Here is an 18,328-nt window from a genome sequence, read left to right as displayed (position 1 = left end):
TGAGTGAACTCTGGTCAAGAAGATCGGGAAGGACGATAACCAAATAGAAGAGTTGTAAAGTCTGTGTGAGTCTCAGGCGCCATAGGACGAGAGAGCCAGAGAACCCGCTGCCTTCTCTCCCTCATCTTTTCCACCAGCCTGGCCTCCGCCCCGCCCCGCCCTCTCCGCCCTCCGCTCGCCAGCACCCTCCCCTTTCTCGGTCCCCCACACGCCGCTGTGATTCGCGCTGTCGGCCCGCGAGATTTCGAGCTATTCTCTCGCGAGATCTTCAGTGTACTGGAGTCAGCTGTGGTGGCCGCTGAGTAGGTGGTAGGAGCTGGTCCTGTTGCGGTTTTTCGGCACATCTGGCCAGAGTCTGGCCCAGAGGCGCTAAGTAGGTTCTGGGGGCCGAGACCCGGCTTGCAGTCGTGCGGGGTCCCTAAGGAGAGAGGGGGACGGACTCCCTGGGCTCGGGCTACCTCGGGCCGCGTGCGCGCAGCGTGTGTGCCGCCGGCGGGAGCCCGCGTGAGGTCTCACCCGCGGGGTGCGGGGTCGGAGTGGGGTGGGTGGGTGGCCCGCAGGTGCGGTGACACCGCCCGCGGACTCTTACAGTGAGGTTCGAGGCACGCCCGCGGCAGGGGTGAGGGCGTGGGGTGTCCGGTGAGGCCCCGGCCCCCTCTGGCCCCTCCTTGGGTTCGCCGGGGTTGGCGCCCAGGTGCCTCCTGAGGTCAGCGCGCAGTTTAGTGGCTTGAGGGTCTTGCAGACGGGAACCTCCGGAATTCGCTTCTTTGTGTTATTAAAGAAATTACTTCTTCCAAAGGTTCCAGGTGGAATTGGTTTTTCTTATTTGCGGCTTTACGAGGCTTGGCTACCTTATTCAGAGAGGCAGAAGGAAGATGAGTAACAGATGTCTTAAATCTTACTATTCTCTCTCTTTTTAAAATCAGGATATACAGAAAAATGGAGTATATGACAGAACCCGTGAAGCACACACCTGGACACATGTGAGTCGCGTCCCTTTTCCCCCATCCCTCTTAAGTTTAAAAATGTTAAAAGTGACTCTTTGAAACTTACTGTGGGGAAAGCTTTTCTTTGCGGGGTGGGGTCGGAGGGATTCTTTTGTCTTAAGTGGGAAAAATGAAAAGCCTTGTTTCCTGAGAAAAACGAGTTCATTTTTCGCTGGGAAGTTTGTGGTAGTAAATACTGGTTTAAGAATGTTAAAATATGCACTGTACATTCTTCTAGATTGGCATCAGCCATTGACTTTTAAATTTAAGGTAATTAAAATGTAATAAAATTATGTATTCATTTGTTCTGTCTACTACCCACATTTCAAGTCCTCAGTAGTCACATTTGCCTGGTGGTTACCATAGTGGACATCAGAGGTTATAGAACTTTCATTCTGGGTAACGTCAATGATTCTTAAACATTTTGTGTTCCCAGTACACCTAGGGTTATGACACTCCCATCATAGTGAGTCACTAGACATGATACTCTTTCCTTCCTCTAAAAATTTTTCTCCTTTGAGTTAATGTTTACATTTTGGCAGTCCCTGTGCTATACTGAGGCTTAAAAAAAAATTTGCCTTTGGACTATAAAGCTGTCTGATGATTACTATTAGCAGTTATTTCGCCTCTCTAGACCCTTTGTACGTCGGCCATATTTTGAGGCTTTTTGAAATTGCGGCCATCCTTGGTTTTTTTTCGCCTCAGTAATCCAAGGTTTTTTAATCTACTGCATCTTTGAAGTCAGTTTTTTAAAAAGGGCAGAGATATTATGGCCTAACTTGAAGGCTTTGGTTTGTTTGTTTTTTATTTTTTTATTATTATTTTTTGTTGAAGTATAGTTAATTTTTCAGTGTTGTGTTAGTTTGTGGTGTACAGCAATGTGATTCAGTTATATATATATATATTTTTTATATTCTTCTCCATTGTTGTTTATTACAGGTTATTGAATGTAGTTACCTGTGCTATACAGTGGGACCTTGTTGTTTATCTCTTTTATATATAGTATTATAGTTTGTATCTGCTACTCCCTGTTTGATAGTTTTTTAATTTAACCTGTGCACTTATGAAATCTAATTTGAAAAACGTATGCTTTGTTTATTTAAGCTTGTGCTGCGATTGCGGTGTCCCGATCAGTCCAAATCCTGCCAATATTTGTGTGGCTTGTCTGCGAAGTAAAGTAGATATCAGCCAAGGCATTCCGAAACAAGTCTCTGTATCTTTCTGCAAACAGTGCCAAAGGTACGGTGTGGTACTATTTTATCCTGCTTAAAGTTGAAATTTGTATGTGGGAGAGCCACCAGGATATACTGACAATATTTTAAGAGTGTTAAGATATTCACTGTACATTCTTCTAGATTGGCATCAGCCATTGGCCATATGTGGCTTTTTAAGTTTAAAGTAATTAAAATTTAATAAAATTAAGTATTCAGTTCTGTCTGCTACCCACATTTCAAGTCCTCAGTAGTCACATGTGCCTGGTGGTTACCATAGTGGACATCAGAGGTTATAGAACTTTCATTTTGGATAATGGCAATGATTCTTAAACATTTTGTGTTCCCAGTACACCTAGGGTTATGACACTCACATAATAGTGAATCACTAGACATGATACTCTTTCCATCCTTTAAAAATACATGCGATAAGATACATGTAATACAGTGCATGTAATTGAGATTTAAGTTTTATTTATGTTGGCCTAGTTAGAGATTTTAGAATTAGCAATTTTGTAGTGTTCTTTTCTATTTTTCTCTGCTAATTTGGTAAAGTTAGTGCAAAGGTATTTGAATCTGTTCTTTTTCTGTTAAGAGATTAATAGGTTTGATGTATACAATTAATAGATACAAGTTTATGTTATTAAGGGTGAGAGCAGATTTTAAAGACATATTACTATTAATTACCATGAAGCTTTTGTTTTCCGCTTCAGTCATTTAGAAGCCATGTATGATAAAAAGCACCTTATTTTTTAAGTAATTTAGTGGTGTGTTTTAAATTAAAAATCATGTATTAATGTTCCCATGTAACTAAAATGACTATAGCTGATGGAAAAACAGCTCAGTATATCATATCTAGGATGGTCTGAAATGAAGACTGGATTTTAAGGCAGACTTCTACTGAAAGTTAATGTTTTATTCCTTTTATGTTTTCTTTAGTCGTTGGCATGAACAGCTTATGTCTAGGAGGCCATTGAGTAATACAAAACTACCCATTGAAACTACCCATAAAATTATATGCCTGTGATTTCCCAAATGGGTTAAGACTCTAGTGGCTCTTAACTTTTTTGGGAGGGAGGGGTTCATGAATCCCTTTAAGAATTTAAAAACTGCATCTTCCCAGAAAAATACATTAAAACAAAGACATGAAACTGGTGTACTGTTTCAGGGAGTTTATAGTTTGTAAGCTTGGCAGGTGTGAGGCTTAATCTATAATAAATATTCGCTATTCTTAAGAGCATCGGTGGAAAAAAAAAACACTGGACAAAGAATCAGGAGACCCAGTTTATCTTGAATTTCTCACAAACTAGCTCTTTGATACTCTTGGCCACTTCACCTCTCTAAGCCTTAATTTCCTCATCAGAATGAAGGGGCTTTATTAGATGATACACAAAGCCCTTTCTAACTCCAAAAACATGCTTATAACAAAGGGACCTATATAAATAATTTTTTTCAGTGAAACTTTAAAAGTGAAAATCAGACTATTAACAAGTAAGGAAAAAACATTCACATAATACATTTAGAAGTATTAATTTATTGAGCATTTGCTGTATGCTAGGCACTGTCCTAAGTCCTGAGCTGACTGGGCTAAAAAACTTAAAGTACATACATAAGGGATTTCAATTTTAATTTAGTCAGGTTTTATATAAGATTTAAAATTTTACATTTAAAATTTGAAAAGGGACTTTGAAGTAGATAAATAGTCTGAGGTATTATTGATACATAGTATTAGGTACTAATTTACCTTTTTTGTGTGTGAGAAATAAGCAGTTCTTAAGCATTTTAGATGTACATTATAAACCATTTTAATGCTATTTGGAGGTGATTTTTTCACCTGTGTTTCAAAGTATAGCTTCAAGGAACACTGGGGCATTTTGTCATCCTCACTGGAATGCTTATTGGCGCTTGAAGTAATAAGACCTTTTAATAAGTTATTTCAGATTGACTTTCTCAAATACTCAGAATTTTATCTTTTTAACTAAATTACTTGTCTAACCGAAAGTTTTCTGGAACTTCTAAAATATATTTTGGCTAAGTGCCTCAGATCAACCTTGGGTATTATTAATTTAATAATCATTGTTACGTCTGCATATTCACGTGGAAATTTTTTTTTTTTCCTGAGAGATCCTGAATTTCAATATATTTTCTCTCAGATATTTCCAGCCACCAGGAACTTGGGTACAATGTGCATTAGAATCTAGGGAACTTCTTGCTTTATGTTTGAAAAAAATCAAAGCCGCTCTGAGTAAGGTAGGTCAAATAGCTAAAATCAGTTTTTGTGGGGGGTTGTGTGTGTGTGTGTGTGTGTGTGTGTGTGTGTGTGTGTGTGTTTAATCTCTCATTTTAAGATAATCCTTGTTTGAGTAGATTTTCCAAAATAACTATTAAATGCTACTGTTGGTAAGCACACTACTACAAATGCTGTTTTCATTTTTAAAGTTGTATATATTCTTTTTTAATGGAAATGAAAATCTTTTTGCTTTAGAATCAAATTTTTTTCATTCATTATTTGAGAACCTCTTATGTGCAATAATCTTTACTGAAAATGTTTATATAAAGCCATTGCTAAACATAATTTGGAGGCTATAGTATTAGGGCTATGGTATTCAGTTTTAAAAAATTTTTCGTTACTGCTCTGGAAAGAAAATATTTGTGCCTATTACTTAAAGTCAGGGTATAAACATCTTCAAAAAACAAATAGGGTTTGTTAGTGTAGTTATGCTCTCTACATAACACTTTCAGTTTTCTTTATGCTAAACTTTATGACTTATTTCCACCAGGTATATTTGTAATTGAAATGGCTCTTTTGGTTTGATGAGCTTCAGATTCTCTTAAAACTCTGATAAAATTACATGTAAGAGTTCTTTGAAGTTTCTCCCTTTATTTTCCTTGTTTTTTCTCCCTGGAATTTGTATCAGTCAAATGTTGGCCCTACTAGCTGAAAACTTTGCCTTTTTGCCCTTGTATTGTTTTTAATCTTTTTTTTCCTGTGTTCCTGACAGTTTCCTTTATCTTCCAGTTTTTGTATTAATTTTCTTTCAGTAGTAATATTTTAAGTTTAGAGTTTTTAATGTTCTTGATACAGTCTGTTGAATATTTCTGAAGGTTTAATAATACGCTGTTATTGTTTTTTACTTTCCTTCTCTTCCCTGATTTGTCTTAGTTTTTTTTTTTTTTTTTTTTCCTGGAGTCAGTTTTTGTGTAATTTGGTCTTTTGTTTTCATACTTCAGGCTTTTGTCAGATGTTCATTAATAATTCATTAGCATTCAACAGATGTTTATTAACTCTGTGCCAATCTACTTTTGGTGTTAGGGATATGGAAGTGAATGAGAGAGACGAAATCCCTGTCTTAGAGAGCTTTTATTTTAGTTGAAGGGGAGGGTGTAGAGTAGTCAATGAACAAAATAAATAGGTATATTAAGAGGTATAAATTCTGTGGAGGAAAAAGCCAGAACTGTGCAGGGAAGAGTTGCAATTTAAAATAGAATGGTTAGGGGAGGCCTCATTGATAAGGTGATACTTGTATAAACATTAAAGGCAGTAGAGGAGGGAGCCACAGTCTGGAGGAGAAGAGCATTATGGGTAGACAAAACAAGTGTAGAGGCCAAAGGCAGGAGAATACCTGTGTGGTTAGAGTGGAGTGGGGAGGGAAACGTAATTGGGGATGAAGCCAGGGAAGGCATGGAAAGTCAGTAGGTCAGGCCTTGTAGGCCCTTTTGAGGCCTGGTTTTTACTCTGAGTATAGTGGGTATAGAGCAGGGGTCCCCATCCCTCAGGTCGCGGACAGGTACTGGTCGGTGGCCTGTTAGGAACTGAGCCGCATAGCAGGAGGTGAGCAGTGGGGGTGGGTGAGTGAGCAAAGCTTCATCTGCTGCTCCCCATTGCTCCCCATTGCTGGCATTACCGCCTGAACAACCACCCCACCCCCCACCCCCGTCTGTGGAAAAATTGCCTTCTGCGAAACCGGTACCTGGTGCCAAAAAGGTTGGAAGGTTGGGGACCGCTGGTATACAGGGTATAGGGCAGAATAGTGAGATGAATGATTTACAGTTTATCAGCCTCCTTCTGGCTGTGTTTAGAATAGATGCGAGGGGCATGGGCACCTTTAGGAAGCGATTGTAGTAATCATGAGAAATGATATTTGGATTAGTAGTAGAGGAAGTGAGAAGTGGACAGGTTCTGGCTGTATTTTGAAGGTAGTCAGTAGGATTTATTCATGAAGCTGGATGTATGTTTATGAGTTGGAATAGTCAAGGGTGACTTCCATGGTTCTTAACTTGATCAACCAGAGGAGGGAGTTACTGATAGTGAAGTAGGAAAGGCTTTAAGAGGAGCAGGTCAGGGGACTTCCCTGGTGGTCCAGTGGGTAAGACTCCTTGTTCCCAATGCAAGGGGCCCAGGTTGAATCCCTGGTCGGGGAACTAGGTCCCGCATGCGTGCAGCAGCTACGAGTCCGCATGCCACAACTAAGACCTGGCACAGCCAAAATAAATAATAAATAAATAAATAAAATTAAAAAAAAAAGAGGAGCAGGTCAGGCAGGAGAGATCAAAGCTCATCTCAAAGTGGTGTTTAGATGTCCATTAGACATGGAAGTGGAAATAGTGGGGAGCTGGATAAATGAGCAAGGGAGTGGTCCAGACCAGAGATAATAAATTTGGGGTGTGATGGTATTTAAAGCTATAATATTAGATGAGATTTCCTAGAGAGTTTAGAGAAAGGGAGAAATTTCAGGACTGAATCCTGGGATCCTTTAATGATAAAAGTTTGAGAAGATGAGAAAAAAAATCAGTCATTACTTCTAATTAGCTGCAGGGAGAGCAATATATATAATTAGGAGATCTAGAAGGTGAAGGGAATGTTCAGGAAAGAGATTGAGGATTTTGGAGGTTTTGTTGTTAGTGAATGTTGAATTCCAGAGGCCAGTAAAAGGTTTTCAGGATTTGGGGAGGAGTGTTAGATGGGATAGAAAAGGGCATATGTGGACTTACCTGGTGGTGCAGTGGTTGAGAGTCCGCCTGCTGATGCAGGGGACACGGGTTTGTGCCCCAGTCTGGGAAGATCCCACATGCCGTGGAGCGGCTGGGCCCGTGAGCCATGGCCACTGAGCCTGCGCGTCCGGAGCCTGTGCTTCGTAATGGGAGAGGCCACAACAGTGAGGCCCGCATACCGCAAAAAAAAAAAAAGAAAAGGGCATATGTGGAACCATATGGAGATTGGAGTGTGGGAGATGAGGGAGTGACTGAGGTAATGGTAAAGAAGAATTAAAGGGCTCGATAAGATGGATTAGTCCTGGTTGTCTGAGGACAGATTGTGTGGTGAGGCTGAGGAATGGGGAATGCAGATGGAGGCTGAGGGAATAAGAAGCTCTCTGTCACCCTCTGTACCTGGTGTCGCTTGTTGACTACTAGGCTTTGCTTTAGGGAACCAGTCGAATGAGGAGGGTTTTGCTCTGGACGGCTGTACCTATACTAGCTTATCTAGTTCTCACCAGAAAGGTCTTGATAAAATTATCTGCCTGCTCCTGTCTCCCAAATCTGTTATCTACAGCTCAGATTTCTCCATAGAGCTCCAGACCAAATAGATATCTCACTATCCACTGAACAGCTTCACTTGGATATCTTAGATAAATCCTCTTAAACTTAAATGTCTGAAACCAAATATAGCACATTCCTCCCCATTTAATCTGTTTTTTATTTGTGTCAGAAAAATAGTGTTACCTAGATGCCCAAGCTGGATACTTGACCATCATTCTACAATCTTCTTTTCTTCCTTCCCATATCCAGTTATTATTAAATCCTGTAGATTTTATCTCCTAAATAGCTCTTGGCTTGGATCTTTCTGCTGCTGTTACTTCTGACCCCTCAGTTCAGGTCAGCTACAACTCCTGCCCAAATTATTGAAACAACCTCCATTTTTGTTCTCCCACCCCCTTCCTCAAAACACCCATTTTAGCCATATTGAGCTACATTCAATTTGTCACATATGGCAAACTGTTTCTGGCCTCTGCTGATTTAGCAGTGAGTTACCATTGTGGATTCAGTATTCAGTGCATGAGACTCCTTGTAATGAATGTTCGTTCTTTTTTTTTTTTAAGCCACATACATATTATAGTGAGAATAATAAAAGTAGAAACCTTTGTTCATGAGATTTCTAGTAGATGATGAGGTCATCAGGTGTTTGTTTTCTTCTAAAAAGTGTAATTTCCATTCAAAAAACTGTATACTGTTTTTAGGGGAAAGGAGTTTTTTTCTATGCAAGTATTTTAATTTTTGCTTGAATTATACCAGTTTCATTAATATAGTCATTAGATTTTCCCTTTATTTGCTGTTTTTGTTGCCATACCTCTGATGATAACTTTTTTTTTTTTTAAACTGGTGATGTTGGGTAGATTAATCATGGATTCCTTAAGCATCTATGAAATCTGTTTATTAATGAGTTATTCTCTAATTTCTTTTCTCCTCAGAGGGGAACTGATGTTTCTTTTTGTTTGTGTTTTGTTGAAGGTACGGCTTGTAGATGCAAGCTTTGTTTGGACTGAGCCCCATTCTAAGAGACTTAAGGTTAAACTAACTATTCAGAAAGAGGTAAGCTATACATAATTTTCTCAGCATGGTTTAAAGTATAGGTAGGATAAGGAGACAAAAGACCTGTATGCAGAAAATTATAAGACACTGATGAAAGAAATTAAAGATGATACAAATAGATGGAGAGATATACCATGTTCCTGGATTGGAAGAATCAACATAGTGAAAATGACTCTACTACCCAAAGCAATCTACAGATTGAGTGCAATCCCTATCAAACTACCACTGGCATTTTTCACAGAGCTAGAACAAAAAATTTCACAATTTGTATGGAAACACAAAAGACCCCGAATAGCCAGAGCAATCTTGAGAACGAAAAATGGAGCTGGAGGAATCAGGCTCCCTGACTTCAGACTATACTACAAAGCTACAGTAATCAAGACAGTATGATACTGGCACAAAAACAGAAAGATAGATCAATGGAACAGGATAGAAAACCCAGAGATAAACCGACGCACATATGGTCACTTTATCTTTGATAAAGGAGGCAGGAATGTACAGTGGATTGTACAGTGAATGTATAGCCTCTTCAATAAGTGGTGCTGGGAAAACTGGACAGGTACATGTAAAAGAATGAGATTAGATCACTCCCTAACACCATACACAAAAATAAGCTCAAAATGGATTAAAGACCTAAATGTAAGGCCAGACACTATAAAACTCTTAGAGGAAAACATAGGCAGAACACTCTATGACATAAATCACAGCAATATCCTTTTTGACCCACCTCCTAGAGAAATGGAAATAAAAAACAAAAATAAACAAATGGGACCTAATGAAACTTCAGAGCTTTTGCACAGCAAAGGAAACCATAAACAAGACCAAAAGACAACCCTCAGAATGGGAGAAAATATTTGCAAATGAAGCAACTGACAAAGGATTAGTCTCCAAAATTTATAAGCAGCTCATGCAGCTCAATAACAAAAAACAAACAACCCAATCCAAAAATGGGCAAAAGACCTAAATAGACATTTCTCCAAAGAAGGTATACAGACTGCCAACAAACACATGAAAGAATGCTCAACATCATTAATCATTAGAGAAATGCAAATCAAAACTACAATGAAGTATCACCTCACACCAGTCAGAATGGCTATCATCAAAACATCTAGAAACAATAAATGCTGGAGAGGGCGTGGAGAAAAGGGAACACTCTTGCACTGTTGGTGGGAATGTGAATTAGTACAGCCACTATGGAGAACAGCATGGAGGTTCCTTAAAAAACTACAAATAGAACTACCATATGACCCAGCAATCCCACTACTGGGCATATACCCTGAGAAAACCATAATTCAAAAAGAGTCATGTACCAGAATGTTCATTGCAGCTCTATTTACAATAGCCCGGAGATGGAAACAACCTAAGTGTCCATCATCGGATGAATGGCTAAAGAAGATGTGGCACATATATACCATGGAATATTACTCAGCCATAAAAAGAAACGAAATTGAGCTATTTGTAATGAGGTGGATAGACCTAGAGTCTGTCATACAGAGTGAAGTAAGTCAGAAAGAGAAAGGCAAATACTGTACGCTAACGCATATATATGGAATTTAAGAAAAAAAAATGTCATGAAGAACCTAGGGGTAGGACAGGAATAAAGACACAGACCTACTAGAGAATGGACCTGAGGATATGGGGAGCGGGAAGGGCAAGCTGTGACAAAGCGAGAGCGGCATGGACATATATACACTACCAAATGTAAGGTAGGTAGTGGGAAGCAGCCGCATAGCACAGGGAGATCACCTCGGTGCTTTGTGACCCCCTGGAAGGGTGGGATAGGGAGGGTGGGAGGGAGGGAGACGCAAGAGGGAAGAAATATGGGAACATATGTATATGTGTAACTGATTCGCTTTGTTATAAAGCAGAAACTAGCACACCATTGTAAAGCAATTATACTCCAATAAAGATGTAAAAAAAAAAGTATAGGTAGGAAAATGAGGGGCTATTGGTAAATTATATTATGACTTGAACAGCTTAAAAGGAAACAAATGCACTCTTAATTTTAACCCTTTGTTTTCTTTTGGATCATCTGCACAGATGATCAGGTTGATAGTAAGCAGCCATTGTTCATGATAGTGGGCTAAGTTAATCTTCTCAAAGTCATTTTTATTTGGAATAAGATTGAAGTAAAAACATGAGCTAAGGCAGTGCTTCTCAAACTTGGCTGGTCATTTGACTCACAGTGACTGAATCAAACTGGATTCAATTGGATGTAAGATCCAGGAATCTATTAAAGCTTCCCAGGTGATTTCTGATGATTGCCTATGTTTGGGGACAATTAAATTAAGGAATGTCTTCTTTTTTGAGAGTTTTCTTGGTCTCCTAAGGAAGAACTTTATACACACACACGCATATACATGAATATATAGCTATTAAAATTCTTCAAAAAATATCCTTACAACACTTCAACTAAAGGTAAATTTGAAATGTTAATCTAATAAATCCTATGAATTAAACCTATATATCTTTCTTGAAATAGTATGACTTACGATTTTAAATGTAACTCATTTGTTGTTGATTTCCTCAAAGCATTCATGGAAGAAGATTTTAAGTTAAATATTGAAGGATCTTCTTTTAAGAAAACTATGTTATTAAACAGAAACGAAAGAATGAAGGAGTGTGATGGTTTTCTTCGTCAGGTGATGAATGGTGCTATCCTTCAGCAAGTGTTTGTGGTGGATTATGTTGTTCAGCCCCAGATGTGTGGAGATTGCCACAGAGTGGAAGCTAAGGATTTCTGGAAGGCTGTGGTTCAAGTCAGGCAAAAGGTAATGAGAGAAAGATGATGTGTGAATCCTCCATCTTGTATTTCATCTTTGTCGGTTATAAATAGCGAGTAAAACTTTCTCCTTTCCCCTCTTTCCAAATCGTTCAGGCAGTAGGGATATTCCAGGTCTCTGGGGCATTCACCTTTAGAAAGAGATCACTGCCACATTTTAGATAATCTTTAAAGGTTGTTTTTGTTTTAAAAATCAGTGTCCTATATCTGTAGATGGCTTTTTTTTTGCATTTCATTTATTAATCCAATAATGCATTTATGTTTAGACTTTGCACAAAAAAACTTTCTACTATCTGGAACAGTTGATTTTGAAATATGGCATGTACCAGAATACACTTCGTATCAAAGACATTCATGGTGAGTTAAAATTTAAAGCATTTGAAATGATGTCAGAATTTTATTGCAGCTATCCTAAGGAGTCTTTTATCTTTACTGATAGTATCTAGAATAGTACTGTCCAAAAGAAATTTCTGTTAGGAAGAAAAAAATCTTAGCTCTTTATCTGCACTGTCCAACCAGTATGGTAGCCTCTAGCCATATGTAGCTATTGAATATTTGAAATGTGGTTAGTGCAACTGGGGAGCTGAATTTTTAATTTTTTTCTATTTTAATTGAAATTTACACTAAATAGCTACCAGATGAGTAAACCAGTAACTACATTAATAGAATGTAAAGTGGTATGATAGAAATTCATCAAAAACTTATTTTATGTAGAGGTCAGTTTTCTGACTGAAAGAAAATTAGTTTTGAGATCTGTGAGTTGAGATCTGTGAGTAATATTTTTGTTTTTCATATGCCTAGTGGCATTTGTGCTGGATACATTAAATCAAAAGGCTAAACTCAGTAATAATAAATAGTGATATATAAATGATATAATTAGATTTCTTGAAGATGGAATTTAAAAATGTGTAATTTCATAATGGCTCCTCACAGCGTGTTCTGTCTTAGCACTTACTATTGATGTAGCACACTTTTATATACTAGCTGATGGATAAATATTTCTTTAATAATAGAAAAAATAAATATTCTTTAGCAAACTCTTAAGTCTCTTGCTAAAAGTTAATATTTTTAGTTGTAGGACATGTGTATAATTTTCCTGGTTGTTAAAGTACAGGTTTAGAGATAGCTATTCTTGAAGGAATGACCAAATTCTTGTACTACTTATTTTAAAAGTGTAAGCTCCTCTGTTACTTACTGATCTGTTAGTCATTTATCTCATATGTCTTGAGGAAAGTAATTTGAAGTGTGATTTTAGGTCCTTAAATGGGAAGAAATGAGTATCAGTTATGTCACCTGGAGAAAATCTTTTAAGCTTTGTATCTGATTTGAGTGCATTACCACTATAAGGTTAACAGTCTAAATTTGTAAAACATAGTTTACTGAATACTTATTGTGGGGAAGGTACTTTGCAGCCTGTTTAACATGGTGCCTGGATATTTGTGGCTAGCCATCAGGCAAAAATACACCTTTGTTCTGAGTAACTTTGTTTTGAGTAACTTTTGGGGATTAGGGGATCCTAATATTCTAGCAAAGGAAGCAGAAAACTCTGATTATCGTTCATCACCAGGGCAGAAATGTCCTTACACAGAATTTTTTGTAGCAAAAGACTTGAATACATTCTGGTACATACCTTTGCAGTCACTTTAAAAATCAAAAATGCTGGAAGTTTAACAATCCTTTTTTTCATCCAGAGGAATTAATCTATTTTTTTCCCCCTACTGGTTCTTGATTTGATGTAAATGAATCTTTTGTTTGTTTACTTGTTTGTTTGTAACTTTGTTTTTAAAATCATAACAATTGTAAAAATTTAAACAGAAGTATATATGAATAAAGGACCTCTGTCCCATTTATCCACTTGTTATTCCCAGATGTAGCCCCTTAAAACAAGGTATTACAATGTGTACTCTGTATATGATTGTGATAGCATTGGTTTTCCCTCATATATGAGACTGTTCTGTAATATTCTGTGACTTGCCATCTTAATATATTTAGAAACGTTTCCACGTCATGGCATATAATCCTATTTTATTATTTTTAACCACTATGGTTGTGTATTTGTTAATCAGTATGTTTTTAATTATTTAGTTGTTTCCTATTAACTGGTTTACAAGATGCTCTAGTTTTTTTGCTGCTACAAACAGTACTGTAATAAACATCCTTATGTTTGTGCATAGTGGTTTTTCTGTGGGACTGAGTTCAGGAATTGAAATTACTAGGCAAAAGTATGCAAATGTTAAATTTTATATATGTGCTGCTAGATTGTTTTCCAAAATGGTGCCAGCTTACAGTCCAATCACTTGTGAGAATTTCTGTTTTTCCAAACACTTGCCAACACTGCATAAGATTGTATTGGACTTTCTAATTTTTGCTGTTCTGATGAAGAGAATAAAGGCATCTTGTTTTTATTTTCATTTCCTTGATTACTAATGAGGGTTAACATTTTCATATGTACTGGCCATTTATGTTTATCTAATGTGAATTGTCTGTTCTGCATATATCTGTTTTTTCCTTACATATTTTGTGTCTGTTATTTAGTATATCAATCTCATTACGTGTGTGTATTATTACATATAGAGAGAGAGGAGCATGCAGAGCATGTGTTTGAGTGTGAGCCTGAGAGAGCAGATACTTTCTTAACAATGTCTCATATCATCTAAAATTTTCTTTTTTTTTGGTGGTACGCGGGCCTCTCACTGTTGTGGCCTCTCCTTTTGCGGAGCACAGGCTCCAGTCGCGCAGGCTCAGCAGCCATGGCTCACAAGCCCAGCCGCTCCACGGCATGTGGGATCTTCCCGGACCGGGGCACGAAGCCGGGTCCCCTGCATCAGCAGGCGGACTCTCAACCACTGCGCCATCAGGGAAGCCCTAAATTTTTCATTTTTTAGTTTTGTATAGCTATGGCTTATGACTTTCTGTCTTACATAGGAAAGTTTTTTATACTCCAAAGATATTTTTAGAAAGTAAATTTCTGTTTTACTTTTGGATCTTTAATCTTACCTGGTAAGAGTTTTTCCCAGAAAGTTAACTTGCATTGTCTCAATACTTACCTACCAAGTAGTCTGTCCTTTCCCCACTGATTTGAAATATCTCCTTTCTTATATATACTAAATTCCTTTGTACACATGGCTCAGTTCTGGTTTATTTTGTCCCACTGCTTTTATTACAGTATGTAAATTATACTTTATAGTATGTGCCCTTTTATTAATTCTTTTGTAAACCTTGGTTGATAGTGAGTAAGAGCATGGATTTTGGAACCAAATTTTGTGAATTTGAATCTCTGTCCCACCAGTTTTTTGCTGTGTGTCCTTAGGCAAGTTATTTAACTTCTCTGAGCCTCAGTTTTCCCATTAATAGAATAGAGAGGATGATAATAACACTACCTCATAGGATTATAGTGAGGATTAAATAATTTGTGTAAAGCACTTAGAACTGTGCCTGGTGCATAATCATGTTTATTTAGTTCTTTTCTGTATTTCAGTGACATGTTATTGTTTTCATTGTGAAGATTTTGAATGTTTCTAGTTTTTTTGGACTATTCTATGCTTTTTATTATTGTGGATGGCAACTGTTTTCATTATATTTTCTAAGTGATTATTGCTAGTATTTTGGAAAACTTGATTTTGTATGTTGATCTTTCTGAAATTTCTTAATCACTAATAGTTTACATTATATTCTTGTGTCATATTCATGATAATTTACTAGGTAAATTATTATCTGTACACAATGATAGTTTTATTTCTTCCTTTGCAGTGTTATTCCCTCTTTTTTTCCCCTTTGGCTAGGAGTGGAGAATAGCATTGAGTGGTAATGTATCAGGCATTACCATCTTTCTGTGTTTCACCCCTAAATAGAATATTTGTTGAGATTTCTATCTGATACATATGCATACAAAGTTATATTTAAACTGTTCTGTCCCATCATGCTATCAGTTACGTTAGTGACATTGAAACAGTTGGAGTTTTCCCCTCTTTCTGCATACTGTTAATCAACATGTTGAAGTTTTGTTAGAACCTGCCCGGTAAGCCATCCAGTTTGGTATGAGGAAAGGGTGTAAAGGCTTTTCAACTCCTTTATTAGGACATTAGTCTTTCAGGTATTATAATGTTTCTTGAATCAATTTTAATAGCATTTTCCAAGGAAATTCACCATTTCGTCTAGCTTTTCACATACTTGGCATAAAATTGAACGTGGTATATATATCATAGTGTTAAATCTCATCCATAACTATTGTTGTATCTTCTTTATTTTTGCTAATGTTGTTTGTCTTTTTTCATCTCCCTTCACTTCCTCTCTCTCCCCGTTCCCATCAGATTTGCCAAAGTTTTGTCTATTCTAGTTTTTTCAAAGAGTTAGTTTTATCAAGAAAGTCTTACTTTTTCTTAATTTTTGCTTTTGTTACTAATCCTATTTAAAAATTTTTTTAATTGAGATAGAATTGTAGAATTGACATAAAACATTATATTAGTTTCAGGTATACAATATATTGATTGAATATTTGTGTATATTGCTGAATGGTCACTCTATTAAGTCTAGTTAACATACATCACCATACATAGTTATACAGTTTTTTTTTTTACAATTTTTTTCCCTTCTACTTTCTTTAGTTTTTTGTTTGAATTAATTGAAAGCTTAGTTTATTTTCAGTTTCTAATATGTAGACTTAATAAATTTTCTGAGTATCATATTGGCTCTGTAGCTGGTACTTAAAGCTGTCTTTTTCCACTACCCATTGCATATTTCTTTTTTTTCTCACCAAGTATCTCAGCTATTTGATGCTCTTGAGTACATACCTAGGTGTAGAATTGCTGAGTCATATGGTAAATTTATATTTATCTTTTTAAGAAACACTAAAGTGTTTCTAAAGTGGCTGTATCACTTTATATTCCCATCAGCAGTGTTTGAGGGTTCTAGTTTCTGCATATCCTCATCAACACTTGCTATTGTTTCTTTTTATAAATAGCCGTTTTAGAGGATAATTTGAAGTGGTATCTCATTGTGGTTTTAATTTGCATTTCCCAAATGACTAAAGATGTTGATTATCTTCTCATGAGCTTATTAGCCATTTCTGTATCTTTTTTGGTGAAATAGCTGTTTAAGTATTTTACCCAGTTTTTGATTGGGTTGTCTGAAGTTGTAAGAGTTATTAAAATATACACTGGATACAAGCTCCTTATCACATATGATTTGTAAATATTTTCTCCTAGTTTATCTTTTCATTTTCTTAATGGGGTCTTTTTTAAAAATTGTGATAAGAACGCTTAACATAAAATCTACCCTCTTAAATTTTTAAGTGTATAATACATTATAGTTGACTGTAAGTACAGTGTTATACAGCATATCTCTAGAGCTTAATCTCTTGCTTAACTGAAACTTTATGCCCATTAACTAGTCACTCCTCATTTCCCCCTCCTCTCTGGCAACCATCATTCCACTGTTTAATTCAATGAATTTGACTATTTTAGATACCTCATATGAGTAGAATCATGCAGTATTTGTCTTTCTGTGACTGGCTTATTTCACTTTGCATAATGTCCTCAAGGTTAGTCCATGTTTTTGTACATTGTAGAATTTCCTTCCTTTTTAAGGCTGAATAATGTTCCATTGGAGGTATATATCACATTTTAACCATTCATCTGTTGTGGAAACAAACTAAATGTCCATCATCTTGGCTGTAGTGAATAGTGCTGCAGTAAACATGGGAGATCTTGATTTTGCTTCTTTTGGATAAATACCTAGAAATAGGATTACTGGATTATATGGTAGTTCTATTTTTAATTTTTTGAAGAACATCTGGACTATCTTCCATAGTGGCTGCGCAGTTTTATATTCTCCATAGTAGTGTACAAGGGTTCCAGTATCTCCATGTTCTCGCCAGTACTAATTGTCTTTTGTGGGTTTTTTTGGTAATAGCCGTCCTGACAGGTGTGAAATGTAAACTCATTGTGGTTTGGATTTGCATTTCCCTGACGATTAACAACATTGAGCTTTTTTCATATACCTATTTGCCATTTGCACATCTTCTTTGGAGAAATGTCTTGTTCCTCTGCCTGTTGCTTAATTGGGTTATTAGTTATTTTTGCTGTTGAGCTGTAGGAATTCCTAATAGATTTTGGAGATTAACCCCTTTGCAGATACATGGTCTGCAAATATTTTCTCCAATTCTGTAGGTTGCCCTTTCACTGTGGTGATTGTTTCTTTTGCTGTGTGGAAGCTTTTTGGGTTGATGTAGTCTCAGTTGTTTATTTTTGTTTTTGTTTTGGTGTCATCCCTGAAATCATTGCCAAGACCCGTGTCATGAAGCTTTTTTTGTATGTTTTCTCGTAGAAGTTCTATAGTTTCAGGTCTTACATTTGAGTCTTTTTAATCTGTTTTGAGTTGATTTTTGTAAGATGAGTTCAATTTCATTCTTTTGCATGTGGATATCCAGTTTTCCCAATGCCGTTTGTTGAAGAGACTATCATTTCCCCACCATGTATTTGTGGCACACTTGTTGAAGATCAGTTAACTGTGTATGTGTGGTTTGATTCTATAGACTTGTCTTTTTGTCGATACCATACTGTTTTGATTACTGTAACTTTGTAATATATTTTGAAATTAGGATGTGTGATGCCTGCATGAAATGGTGTCTTTTGAATTGTGAAACTTCTAAATTTTGAAGTCTAATTTATCATTTTTTAAATAGCATGCTTTTGGTGTCATGTTTAAGAACTCTTGTCTAATTGATATCAGAAAGATTTTCTCCTGTTTCTTTCAAATGTTTT

The 18,328-nt window shown here is 36.8% G+C and overlaps 1 protein-coding gene across 11 annotated transcripts in view; it reads left to right on the top strand.

Annotated features, from left to right (window-relative positions):
- Positions 1-249: 249 nt before the first annotated feature.
- The window catches only part of NMD3 (NMD3 ribosome export adaptor), a 141,247-nt gene continuing 123,168 nt past the window's right edge, over positions 250-18,328 (top strand). For 6 of the 11 annotated variants that reach the window (XR_016393095.1, XR_016393094.1, XM_089910929.1 and 3 more), the window contains exons 1-7: positions 250-373; positions 927-983; positions 2,091-2,225; positions 4,351-4,447; positions 8,705-8,785; positions 11,428-11,556; positions 11,834-11,924. Coding sequence is in view for 9 of the 11 variants with exons in the window: in XM_089910929.1 (XP_089767055.1) it covers positions 940-983; positions 2,091-2,225; positions 4,351-4,447; positions 8,705-8,785; positions 11,428-11,556; positions 11,834-11,924 (577 nt within the window). In the remaining 2 variants the exon portion in view is untranslated. Of the gene's footprint in view, positions 374-570; positions 807-926; positions 984-2,090; positions 2,226-4,350; positions 4,448-8,704; positions 8,786-11,317; positions 11,557-11,833; positions 11,925-18,328 lie in introns of those variants that run through there. The other 5 variants (XM_089910926.1, XM_089910927.1, XM_089910932.1 and 2 more) reach the window with 5 other exon arrangements.

The sequence above is a fragment of the Delphinapterus leucas genome, chromosome 4 (assembly GCF_059928025.1).
Source record: "Delphinapterus leucas isolate spDelLeu-1000000601 "Yukka" chromosome 4, BTC_Dleu_Yukka2, whole genome shotgun sequence".
Classification (NCBI taxonomy): Eukaryota; Metazoa; Chordata; class Mammalia; order Artiodactyla; family Monodontidae; genus Delphinapterus; species Delphinapterus leucas.
The sequence above is the reverse complement of the archived record's forward strand: the minus strand, read 5'-3'. Positions and strand labels throughout refer to the sequence as shown.